An 11393-nucleotide genomic window follows, 5' to 3' on the forward strand; every position below is an offset into this window, starting at 1 on the left:
TATCCCTACAGTACTTTCGTTAGTTGCTGAGCCTTGAAATTGCTTCTATAAATCCTTGAGCTTTGGCCGGCCCATCTGACAGACTAAAAAGTCCGCTATTCGAACTTCCCGTGTGCCTCTACACTGTTACCCCTGTCAAATCGATAAGCCCACCCGGCCGCATAGCTCAAGCCAACAAGGGCCCAACGTCGCCGAAACGTTGAAGAACAATGCTCCCTCCATCCTTGAGTCCGCACTGAACACTCACTCGACAATCACTGAACAATGGAACGACCGATTTTGTTCTCCTCATAACAGCTCCTTTTAAAACTCTCGAATCCCATTTCGACATGCCGTCGAATGCCTCGAAAATCATTACCCCTGTTACTAAACACGCGACGCAACTCCCTATAATTCCACTCCCGACAACGACGACCTGACCGACTGCGCTACCCGACCAATATTTGACTTCGACCGCACAATACTTAGGACACGATGCCAGGCTATAGTGCCAACGCACAGGCTGCGCTCATAAAGGCGGTAAGTGTCTTCGAGGAAGAGCCCTCACCGTCTTCTAGCTCCAGTCTGACCCAAGATGCCCCTCAGATCAAACGAGTCTTTGAGCCAAAACGCATGGTAGAATCAGTCGAGGACCTCATCGACGGTGTCACCCTTGGCCTAATTCTACATCAACTGGATCCTAGCTTCGACACGTCCGCCCTCGAGACAAATTCCAATACATCCCGCTACTTGACAAACAAGCGCAACATTCAGAGCATCTACAAGGGTCTCTTCCGCTACATTCGACGAGCAGTTCCCGAGCTTGCTTGTCAGGCAAAAAAGTTCGACTATCATGCAATCGCCGAGAATCCCGATGCTCAAGGCATCAGTCAGGTAAATTTCTCTTCGGTACACGCATATTGCGTACGGCTAACTTTCCAGCTCTTGGCTGTCATGCTGGGAGTAGCCGCACTAGGCCCCGAAGCTCAGCATTATATTCCCCGGATAACAGGCCTCGACAAACACACTCAGGCAGAGATTATGCAAATAATCCAGACAATACAACAGGATATCAACAGCTCACAAGGCGACGACGATGTGGATGAAGCTATCGACGCTGTTATGGAGGCGCGAGACATTGATCTACTCGTTGAAGAGCAGAATGCAGCCTTGAGATCACAACTTGACTTAACAAAGAGACAGCTGTCAGATTATATCACCAGGCTTGATCATTTACAAACAAGTCACGAAGAGCTCCGGTTTGATAAAGAGAAGAACGACCGGGAGCTCGAGGTCTTGCGGAAGGCCACTATAGATGGTGCTAACAATGCCGAGATGATCAAGAACCTAGAGGTTCAGGTGCATGACCAGATGGAACTCATTGCTAGACATGAGGAAACAATACGAAGAGACGAGCGCATCAAGTCGCAACTCGAAGCTGAAGTCCTCAAATTGACAGAAAAATGTAAAGAGGCAGAAGAGCTTCGCGACCAAGCAACGGAATGGAAACACAAAGCTGAGGATCTCGAGAAGAAAGCCAATACCGCAGAGCGGTATAAGCAGAAACTCGAGTCCCAGCAACATCTCGTCAAGGAGGTGCAAAACCTGCAATATGAGAAGACAGAGTTACAAGACCAGATTAAAATTCTGCTGGAAGACCAAGATAGGGGGAATCGTACAAGGAAAGCAGAGGATGAGTTGACCAAGATGATTACTCAGTCCGAGCAACACCTTTGGGACGAACGCAGCCAGAAGAACCAGCTGATGAAGGACATCGCAGCACTGGAGGACGAGGTAATTCGCTTGAGAGCACGCCAAAGCCACGATGAGAACTTCATCAAGGATCTGCAGGAACAACTAGAAAGTGGAGGAGCCGCACAAAGCGCAGAACCTGGCGTATTAGGTCTGGCAGGAAATCTCGAGGATGAACTTAACGATGCAGCTACCGAGGACGGCCAACCTAGCCAAGTTAACCTACCTCTAGAACTATCTCGCCTCAAGGCCGAGAACGATTTGCTGCGTAGCACAGTCGGCTCTGGGGATACTGCGCCGCTACGCCGAGAACTGGACGAAGAGAAACGACAACGTGCTCACCTTCAAAAGAACTATAACGACATTTTTGAAAAGCATGCTGTTTTGCATGATCAAATGGAGGCTCTGATCAATAACATGACCGGCGAAGGGTTAGTCAAAGCAATTGATGAAGCCGGTGCTCCTGATGGGAATCAGATACTTACTTCGGATTACTACAGGACCAAGGCCTTTCTCAACATTAAACAGTCATTATTGCAGTGTGAATTCGAGCTCGAACAGTCGAGGAAGAGGGAGAAGGACCTCTCCGTTCAGGTGGCAGATCAAGGCCGCGAACTTCTTGCTGCTAAGGCTCAGCTCTCGGCTCTCGACAAAGAGGGAGCAGATGCTCTTAAGGAGCTCAAGAGCGCTGATGTTACCATCATCTCATCCCTCAAGTCTGAGCTCGACTACACCAGAGAGCAGCTCAGCTACACCATTGCTGAGCGAGATGCGCAGCAAACCCAGCTCGTCGATGCTCTCCTTACCAAGGATAAGCTGCGTAAGGAGGTTGAAGAGGGCCGGGAGCTGCAAGACATCAATGGTACAGGTGATGCACCACCTGACCCCAGCAAGAAGGGCGAGCTCATTGAGAAGCTGCGTGCCCGCCTCAGAGAACTCCGCGAGGTGAGTCCATTGTTTGATGCAATTCTTAATGGTGATGGGGAAGACCCAGTGGTCTCAGACAAAGATAGCCAGACATCGTTAGAAGACGATGCCGCTTGGCCTTTGGATCCCACATCTGCAGATGGTGGACCGAGTCTATCGCTAGATCCTATTGGAACTGTGATCCTGAGACCTGCTTCTGCTCTACTACCCCTGCGTCCCCTCCAGCGAGGGCAAGTAGGGAAGCTAGAGGGACCTATTGTTATGCATGCGCAATCCGGTAGATTTAGTTGGCTGACAGATATGTTCTAGCAACTGGAACGATCAGAGACGGACAGAATCGACCTGCAACGGAAGCTCAAGGCAGCACACGATGGGGAGGCTGTGGCTGCACAAAAGGTACGTTTCATTTCTCCCCGCGTATATAGTAACATCATCTGTTTACATCATGTTTTTTCTTACTGTGGCTGAAACCTGTGCTGATTATCCGTGATTTAAGGCTGCAAGCGATCAAATTATCCGGAACCTTGAAAGAGAGAACGCTCTCATCTCATCAGCATGGTATGATCTTACGAGCAGGCTTCAGAGCAACCATGTCGTTTTGCAAAGACGGCACGAAGCTCCGCGGAGCTGGCTCAACAAGCAGAGGCAGATGGTCAATGGTCAGTTGCGCTTCCGCGACTCGCTCTACCTCTACTGACCTTCCCCTGTCAGCGACCCCGAAGCGATAGGTACTCGCGGGGTGAGAAATCCCTCGCTATTTTATGATAAGACTCAACGAATTACGCTCTCAAGTTGTGTGACATAACCCCTACTACCTACGTTACCAAACGCCAGTCTCTTCCTCGACGTATTCACTCCTACCCATACTGGCTTATCTTACCCGGCTCTCAAGATTGCCCCTTATCCTTTCTTGATCCCGACATTCTCATAATTGCCGACACCGCCTTGGAAATTCAGGGCGTCGTATTTTCCTCTTTCTTATTTTTTGAAGCATTGCGAGGGAGCTTGGTGTGTTTCTCAAAAACGGGCGTACTTTTTTGGTAGACTGGTGGGTAGGAGGGTTTTTGCATTCAATGATATCATTAGTATAGATGTTATGCCGAGGGGACCTACAAAGGGCTCCAAATGCGTTTCAATAGAGACTCGGGCCAAACATCGCAGAGTCATAGCTTGATCAGTATTGAAACTGAGGTTGTGTAAGGCGATTCGAGGACTTTGATCTGGGTTGAAGGTTATAGTCTACCTGAGACCAAACCCATCAGCGTGCATTCCATCTTCACGAGAAACAGGTAGGCCATATATGTTTAACGCTTCGAAAGCCAACTTTCTGTTGGGTGGAAACTATTGTAATAAAGACATTTTGATACATGGCTAATCGTCGTCCAAAGTAGGTAGCTTTTTCCACACATGGCCAAACAAGACCGCACCGCAGACAAACCCTCTACCTTTTAACGCCTCTTTTGCCTGGAAGATTGGACTCTCCGCTCTCTCTTCCACTTCCCCCAATTTACAGTTCATACCGTTCGTATATCCAAGACGAGCTGGCTTTTATTTTCACTCAGCATTCGTCTTGTCGCCTCAGCCGCACCAAGTGGCAGCTGGGAGACATCAGCCGCTCCGGGCAGGATTTAAGCTCGCTTCTCGTTGAGGACCTTAAGCATGTTCTTCCACACTTGGCCAGGTTCTTGGCTGGCGTCGAGGCCGCTCCAGATACCAGTCTTCTTGTAATAACCCACAACAGGGGCGGTCTGCTTGTGGTAAGTAACAAGACGCTTCTTCAGAGCCTCGGCGTTGTCGTCACTTCGCTGGATAAGAGGCTCGCCAGTAATGTCGTCCTTCATGTACTCCTTGGGAGGGTTGAAGGTGGTGTGGTATGAGCGTCCGGAAGCGGGGTGGACTAATCGGCCAGTGATGCGGGCAACGAGAAGAGAGTCGTCGATCTGGAGCTCGACGGCGTGCTGGAGCTTCTGGTTGCGCTCTGTGAGCATGGCATCGAGGCTCTCAGCCTGGGGGACAGTTCGAGGGAAACCATCGAGGATGAAACTGAATCGCGAATTATTAGTATCATGTTTCGTCGATCACGTCGGTGTAGATCGAGATTTACGGGCTCAGAACATCTGGAACCCGAAACCCGTGGAACAATGCAACTCACCCGCCCTGGCACTCCTTGTTGCTGTTGAGCTCCTCTTTGATCATGCCAATCATGATATCGTCGCTGACCAGACCGCCCGCATCCATGATCTTCTTGGCCTCGACACCGAGAGGGGTCTTCTTAGCGACCTGGGATCGCAGCATGTCACCGGTAGCCTGCACAACGAGAGAATATATGTTAGAGAGTCGAAACTTTGAATGGCTGTGATTTTGCGACGCGAATCAACGTACCAAGTGACAGCAAGAGAAGCGCTCCTTGATCTTGGGGGCCTGAGTTCCCTTTCCTGGGAAGCACAGTTAATAAAAAGACTAAGCGAGCATTTGCGGCGCAAAAACACTCACCAGCACCAGGAGGACCGATGAGGATCATTCGGATCTCATCAGTGGAGACGGGACCGCCAGTGGCTCGCGCCTCGAGCTTCTTGATGCGAGTGTCAATGGTGCTAAGAACATCCTTGAGCTGCTTAAGCTCGTCCTCAATGAAACCCATTGTTGCGGTTGGCGGAAGATGAAATTGGAACTGGAACTTGTTCTGGCGGACAATGGAAAGAGATCTTGGGAGATCCAGAGAAGCAAAGATGAAATTGACCGAGAGACTTTGTTCTTTGGTGCTAGGCTGAGGGGATCGAAGTGGAAGAAGAGAGGTGAAAAAGCGAGGAACAAAGTCAAGACAGGGAAATCTTGAGTGCGTAGCCGGAGGACGGGAGGTTTGGGGGAGAAGCTTTAGCAAGCTGTGATTGGTCAAATGGGGCCGTTTCTGCTGGAGCGATGATGATGGGGGTATACCCCTGTAATTAACCTGCTGGGGATACGCCTTGGCCTTTGAGGTGATTGCAATCGTGGCTTTTGATATTTACGGACATTTGTATGATTTTGTAGGTAAAGGGAGGCAGTTTTGTGAACTCTGGATAGTTGGTATTGCTTGTATTTCCTTGGTGCACCGTTATTTTGTAATTAACGTTGCCAGGGCTGAAAACGTTCACATAAACATCACAGGCTCGGGACAAGGTACTCGGTACAGCTGCGGCGTTATAGAGACCACCACCTGTTCGTAAAACGACTAAGCTCCAACAATAACATATCTAAATCTAAATACGGTGAAAACATGTGGCCTTCCAGTTCGAGCCATTGTAGCTTGCTATATCTTCTCAGCCATAAGCACTACTATCATTCGAGGTCCTCAGTCCTTCATCTCTATATAGTACCGATATACAGATATCTGTAGCACCTCATGGTAGGTAGTTCGCAGCTTGCCTCAACAATAGCCGTATCCGGAACATGCCCGTTTTCCCTCGTCTGACTATTCTCCAAGATGCTATAACCGTACTTGGCCGAAGCCAATGGCGGAAGGTCAGCTCACAACTGTTATGATGCAACGGAGTTTGTTCGGTCGCCAGGACCGAGGTTCAGAGAGTTGGGATGCCACGGGCCCCATTGATCCGGTATATCCCCGCCGGTTCAACAATTCAAGAATAGGTAACTCTCTCATGTAGCATTTCATCAGTTGCAGAAAAACGGCCACACCTGCAAGGAACGACTATCGGTAGTTAGTATGGACCGCTGCACGAGTACCTTCGTTTTGTTATATCCTATTCGAGTAGTAGTGACATGGCACCCTCGTTACTCATGGAACGCTTGCGCCCACGTGTAGGTAGGTGTGTTAATAGCCGGCATTAGCATGTTAGCCTCCATCTTTCCGCTCTCCTACAGGTGTCCCGAAGCCAAGTCTAGAGTTTATAGTGATGGCATCATCATATACAATTTCGTATTGGACCCTGCTTCTTCAATGGTTTCTTCCCTTGATATGTAGTACTTTCATCCTTAACCGAGGCCCAAGTGGGTGGCAATCTCACCAGAATCGAGTCGCTTACCATAAGTGGGAGATCTGATCACGCTATGTCGGATTCAGCAAATAAGCGTTGGCCTGATACTTGTCGAAATGACTCTCTAAAAGAAATCATAGTCTTGCTTATGGTGAGTTTGCCTGTAGACTATGTCATGCTCTAGAATGATGGCCTAGGTGTGCTGGCAAGCTGGGTAGGTCACCATCCATCTAGGTAACCAACTAGACTCAGATTTGGTGATTCTACCGTTCATCTGCCTATGATGTCAGTAGTCTAATCAACAAAAAGCAACGCTATTTTCTCTATTTCTTGACTAGTCTAAATCTGAAGATTCTCGCTTTTCTTTGTTCAGGGGCCTGGGCTTTCAATTCTCTTGCTTGCGATACCGCTTAGTTCACGGACATGTGGCTGAATATTTGACTGTGGCTGTTCCACGTGATGTGGCACTGCAAGGCTCTAGCTTGAAGACTCCAAGGTGTCTGGCCCAATCGGGAGCTACCTAAGCTCCCCCAAGAAGGCAGCCTCAAGACTACGTACGTGCGGCCACAATAATCACTGCATCAACATCACGACTCTACCTCCAACTTCGCCGCGCCTGCACGACTACGATCGCGTATTGAATTCCATATCTACGCAGTTCAGCATCTGTCGTGACGGATATACATTGACGCAACGATGCCTACTACAACAGCAGAAACTCTCTCCCTCGTTACTCGAAACGTCACCGTTGCGCCCCTCGTCCTTCTCTCAGCCGTTGACCACTACAACCGAACTGTTTCTACCAAGACGAAGCGACGAGTAGTTGGTGTTCTTCTAGGACAAAATGATGGAAACGACGTGAGAGTGTCAAACAGTTTTGCTGGTGTGTTATCCTAGTATCATGGGACCGTAAATTGGGCGGCGCTTACAATTGTTACACAGTTCCCTTCGAGGAGGATGAGAAGGACCCTTCAGTATGGTTCCTTGACCACAACTACGTCGAGTCAATGAACGACATGTTCAAGAAAGTCAACGCCCGAGAGAAGCTCATAGGATGGTATCACACTGGCCCCAAGCTACGTGCATCCGATTTGGAAATCAATGAGCTCTTCAAGCGCTACACACCCAACCCTCTGCTCGTTATTGTCGATGTTCAGCCCAAGGAGTCGGGAGTTCCTACAGATGCTTACTTCGCCGTTGACGAGATCAAGGACGTATGTTGACAAAGCCTTGCTAATTTCAGATCACCGACCAGCTACTGACACTCACCAGGACGGCACAACCACTGCCCGAACATTTGTTCACACCCCTTCCGTTATCGAGGCCGAGGAAGCAGAGGAAATTGGTGTCGAGCACCTTCTAAGAGATATCCGCGACGTGGCCGCCGGCACATTGTCCACACGAGTCACAAACCAGCTTCAATCACTCCAGGGCTTGCACCTGCGCCTTCGAGATATTGGCACATACCTCCAGAAGGTCCTCGACAGGCAACTACCAGTCAACCACGCGATCCTCGGAAACTTGCAGGATGTCTTCAACCTATTGCCTAATCTCTCGGCACCCGAAGGAGATGGCAAGTCTGGCGGTGGCGAGTTGGCATATGCGATGAGCGTCAAGACCAACGACCAGCTTATGGCTATTTACCTGAGCAGTCTGATCCGCGCCATCACAGCATTCCACGATCTGATTGAGAACAAGATCCAAAACAGACAACAGCAGGAGGAGAAGGAGGCTAAGAAGGAAGAGCTTAATGGAAAGGATGAGAAGAAGGAAGGTGCCAACGGTTCAAGTGGTGACACCAAGGAGGGCGCGGAAAAGGACAAGGAGACTAAGAAATAAGGAATAACAAAGACAAAAGACCTGGCAGATGAACTAGACTTGGACTGAGGCTCTTTGGCGTCTGGCGGAGGGGAACAATGGCAATATCCTGGCCAAAGGTCAAGGCAAAAGCGCCTTTGTACATTGATCATATCAAACTGGATTATTAGAGGACGGAGTGCGGATAATACATACTGGACAGATACGTCTTTATAGACGGATCTTTCGGTAATGCTATGACGAACCATATTTACAAGTCGGCTACGATACCAGCCATTTCATCTTTTGATACAACCCGATCCTCAATATACACACCGAGCATTTCTGACCATTTATCCACAAGTAAGCATGCAAGGAGGTGTTTGCAACATGGAGGAGTATCTCCCCGTGAATCCAAACCCATGCCTCCAAAAGACCACTGCCCAGTTTCAGTTGGTAATTGCTGTACTTGATTCGTTATTGAGACAGCATGAGCATGGGCTGGAAAAGCATACAACGTAAAGCTCGGACATGTGCAATTCCACGCATCAAGATGCACAACGTAGCGCTTTGAGGATGAACTGAAGTCTCGCGTCCGGCGTGAAAGTGTTGTAGCGAGAGAGCGAACAAGAAACATGTCGTTCTTTATCTTATCTGATGAAATCCCATCTTGAAGCTCCTCATTTCGCACTAGCCTGATAACGAGCCCCCGATCGAGAAGATCCAGCGCTGGGAGTAGAAGAGTTGGGAACAGCACATGGAGAGTTAATAGTAGAGGCCGTTGAGAGGGGAGAATGGCTTGTAAGGGTGATAATGTGGGCTGTTGAGCGGCCCGAAGTGGCTGCGCCGATGATATGTCTCCTGCGGTGGTTGATGGCGCGATATTGGAGATGGAACTTATGAGGGATGTAATCAACTGGCGATGGGAGGGGAGAGGCTCCATTGCCATGGAGTTGAGTGCTTTTGCATGGTTCGATGTAAGATGTTGAAAGAAGGAGTCTAGTCTCCACGTTGAGAAGAATGGCGATATTCAATGACATCCAACGGTGTCAGCTCAAGAATAAGTACGCATCAACTTCCAATAGGATCACCAGTTCAACGAACTATTTCATAAATTGTATGAAATATTTTGATTTTTTGATATTCTCACATCGGACAAATTTGCCCGTCTTTTTGTACCTAATAGCCTGCACCACCCTGGGTGTCCCTATCTATGATCCTCGCATATGATACACACTAAACAATCGCTCAGCCTCATGCTTCCACACTAATAAATTTCCTCTCTTAGATCAAGAGAGCAGTAGCTCAAACCCACTCCTTGGGGTCCCTGAGGACATCAACCAAGCGCTGCTCCCTGCTCTTAGGCTCGGGCTCATGCATGTACTTCCAGCCAGCCGTCAACGGTAAGCTCATAAGGATACTCTCGACCCTTGATCCGGGGGTGTTCAGACCAAATGCTGTACCCCGGTCGTGCACCAAGTTGAACTCGACATACTTGCCACGGCGCAGCTGCTGCCAATCCTTCTCTGCCTCAGTGTAGGGCATGTCCTTTCGCTTCTCGATGATGGGAATGTAGGAGGGCAGGAAGGCCTTGAGGCAGTCCTGGACGAACGAAAAGGTGTTCTCGCGATCGCGCTCGGTCTCATCAAGGTCGTCGAAGAAGATACCACCAATGCCACGGGCCTCGCCCCGATGCTTGTTGTAGAAATACTCATCGCACCACTTCTTGAATCGTGGGTAGTAGTCCTTGTCGTGAGCGTCGCAAGCTGCCTTGATCGTCTTATGGAAGTGAATGGCATCCTCATCGAAGAGGTAAGAGGGTGTCAAATCACAACCACCACCGAACCACCAAGCTTGAGATGTACCGTCGGGGTTGGCTGTCTCAAAGTATCGGTAGTTCAGGTGCACCGTCGGGGCCATAGGGTTGTAAGGATGCAAAACCATGCTGAGGCCCGCAGCGAAGAAGTCGATCGACTCCATGTTGGGGTCCATGGTTTTATGGTTTGCGCGCATCTTCTCAATGGCAGGCTTGGGGAGCGAGCCGTAGACGACACTCACGCCAAGACCAGCCTTCTCGAAGACGTTGCCTTCTTGAAGGACGCAGGTTGTGCCGCCGCCGCCATTGGGGCGCTCCCACTCATCCTTGCGAAACTTTTTGCCATCAACTCTCTCGAGCTCGGCGACAATCAGAGCCTGCTGCTCCCGAATAAACTTTTCCATACGCAGGCGCATAGGCGAGTCCTCGTTGACGCCAGACTCTCGCTTTTTCTGGGCATCGCGGTCGGCGAGAGTAGAAGGGTCGGCGTTAATAGGTTCCATTTCGGCCTGAGAGCAACAGAGTTAGCAATTGAGCCATTGTTTTCCGAGGAAATTCCTGTACCATCTTGTAAGCTAATGGGGCGACTGCACCGAGGGCAACAGCAGCGAGCCACAGAGGAGAGTAGTTGAAATAGGAGGATCGTGAAGCTTTAGGACCGGCAGAACTAGACAGCCAGCGTCTCGTAGAAGCGAATTGTGTTCTTTGGGAGCGTGTGGAAGGAGATGCAAGGTACGCAGTAAGGCGCTGGGAAGGCCGCCTGGCAGCCATTATATTATATATTTGGACAATGCAACGCGAGGAGCCGGGAAATAGTAGCGGCAAAACAAGGCCGAAGGCCGAGAACGAATACAGAAAGAAAGACAGGAAGGATACGACGATCAGGCGTTTCGGATGAGGCCACTTGCGAGTGCCAGGATGCGACAGTAGGGTACGGGTACCTCTTGTTAGGTTCAAAGTCTGTATGAGAACGACTGGGAACTCGGGTGATAGTCAGAATCGAATGTTCGGCAATTGGCTAACTGAGTCTAAGGAACTTGGGAGTGTGGAGCGGGACCCGACAATGTCTGCTCCGGTGGCCGGCCGGTGCCGAGGGCGGTCAAAATCAACGCACCACTCGGGGGTACCAGACCACTGTAGCTCCGTTT

The 11393-nt window shown here is 49.8% G+C and overlaps 4 protein-coding genes across 18 annotated transcripts; 2 read left to right on the forward strand and 2 right to left on the reverse strand.

Moving 5' to 3' along the window:
• Positions 1-56: 56 nt before the first annotated feature.
• On the forward strand, positions 57-3976 carry FVEG_11397 (hypothetical protein). Of its 14 annotated transcripts, XM_018900639.1 has the most exons (7): positions 57-519; positions 586-873; positions 922-2162; positions 2232-2676; positions 2968-3054; positions 3155-3317; positions 3370-3976. In XM_018900639.1, the coding sequence occupies exons 1-7, from the start codon at positions 475-477 to the stop codon at positions 3384-3386; spliced, it is 2286 nt and encodes a 761-aa protein (XP_018758956.1). In that variant the 5' UTR covers positions 57-474; the 3' UTR covers positions 3387-3976. The 14 variants fall into 14 exon arrangements, with proteins under 14 accessions (XP_018758956.1, XP_018758952.1, XP_018758955.1 ...); XM_018900647.1 differs by having other exon boundaries at positions 57-873; XM_018900638.1 differs by having other exon boundaries at positions 3155-3976.
• FVEG_11398 (adenylate kinase 1) lies at positions 3813-5762 on the reverse strand. The gene is made up of 4 exons (XM_018900650.1): positions 5152-5762; positions 5041-5093; positions 4811-4965; positions 3813-4701 (listed from the first exon to the last, which is right to left on the reverse strand). The coding sequence occupies exons 1-4, from the start codon at positions 5297-5299 to the stop codon at positions 4287-4289; spliced, it is 771 nt and encodes a 256-aa protein (XP_018758959.1). The 5' UTR covers positions 5300-5762; the 3' UTR covers positions 3813-4286.
• Positions 5763-7004: 1242 nt separating this feature from the next.
• Positions 7005-8908, forward strand: FVEG_11399 (26S proteasome regulatory subunit rpn-8). The gene is made up of 3 exons (XM_018900651.1): positions 7005-7515; positions 7575-7846; positions 7905-8908. The coding sequence occupies exons 1-3, from the start codon at positions 7329-7331 to the stop codon at positions 8469-8471; spliced, it is 1026 nt and encodes a 341-aa protein (XP_018758960.1). The 5' UTR covers positions 7005-7328; the 3' UTR covers positions 8472-8908.
• Positions 8473-11298, reverse strand: FVEG_11400 (coproporphyrinogen III oxidase). Of its 2 annotated transcripts, XM_018900653.1 has the most exons (3): positions 10810-11298; positions 8945-10754; positions 8473-8892 (listed from the first exon to the last, which is right to left on the reverse strand). In XM_018900653.1, exons 1-2 carry the CDS (start codon positions 11014-11016, stop codon positions 9735-9737), a joined length of 1227 nt encoding a protein of 408 aa, XP_018758962.1. In that variant the 5' UTR covers positions 11017-11298; the 3' UTR covers positions 8473-8892; positions 8945-9734. The 2 variants fall into 2 exon arrangements, with proteins under 2 accessions (XP_018758962.1, XP_018758961.1); XM_018900652.1 differs by having other exon boundaries at positions 8473-10754.
• Between the last annotated feature and the right edge of the window lie 95 nt (positions 11299-11393).

Source organism: Fusarium verticillioides, chromosome 7 (genome assembly GCF_000149555.1).
Source record: "Fusarium verticillioides 7600 chromosome 7, whole genome shotgun sequence".
Classification (NCBI taxonomy): domain Eukaryota; kingdom Fungi; phylum Ascomycota; class Sordariomycetes; order Hypocreales; family Nectriaceae; genus Fusarium; species Fusarium verticillioides.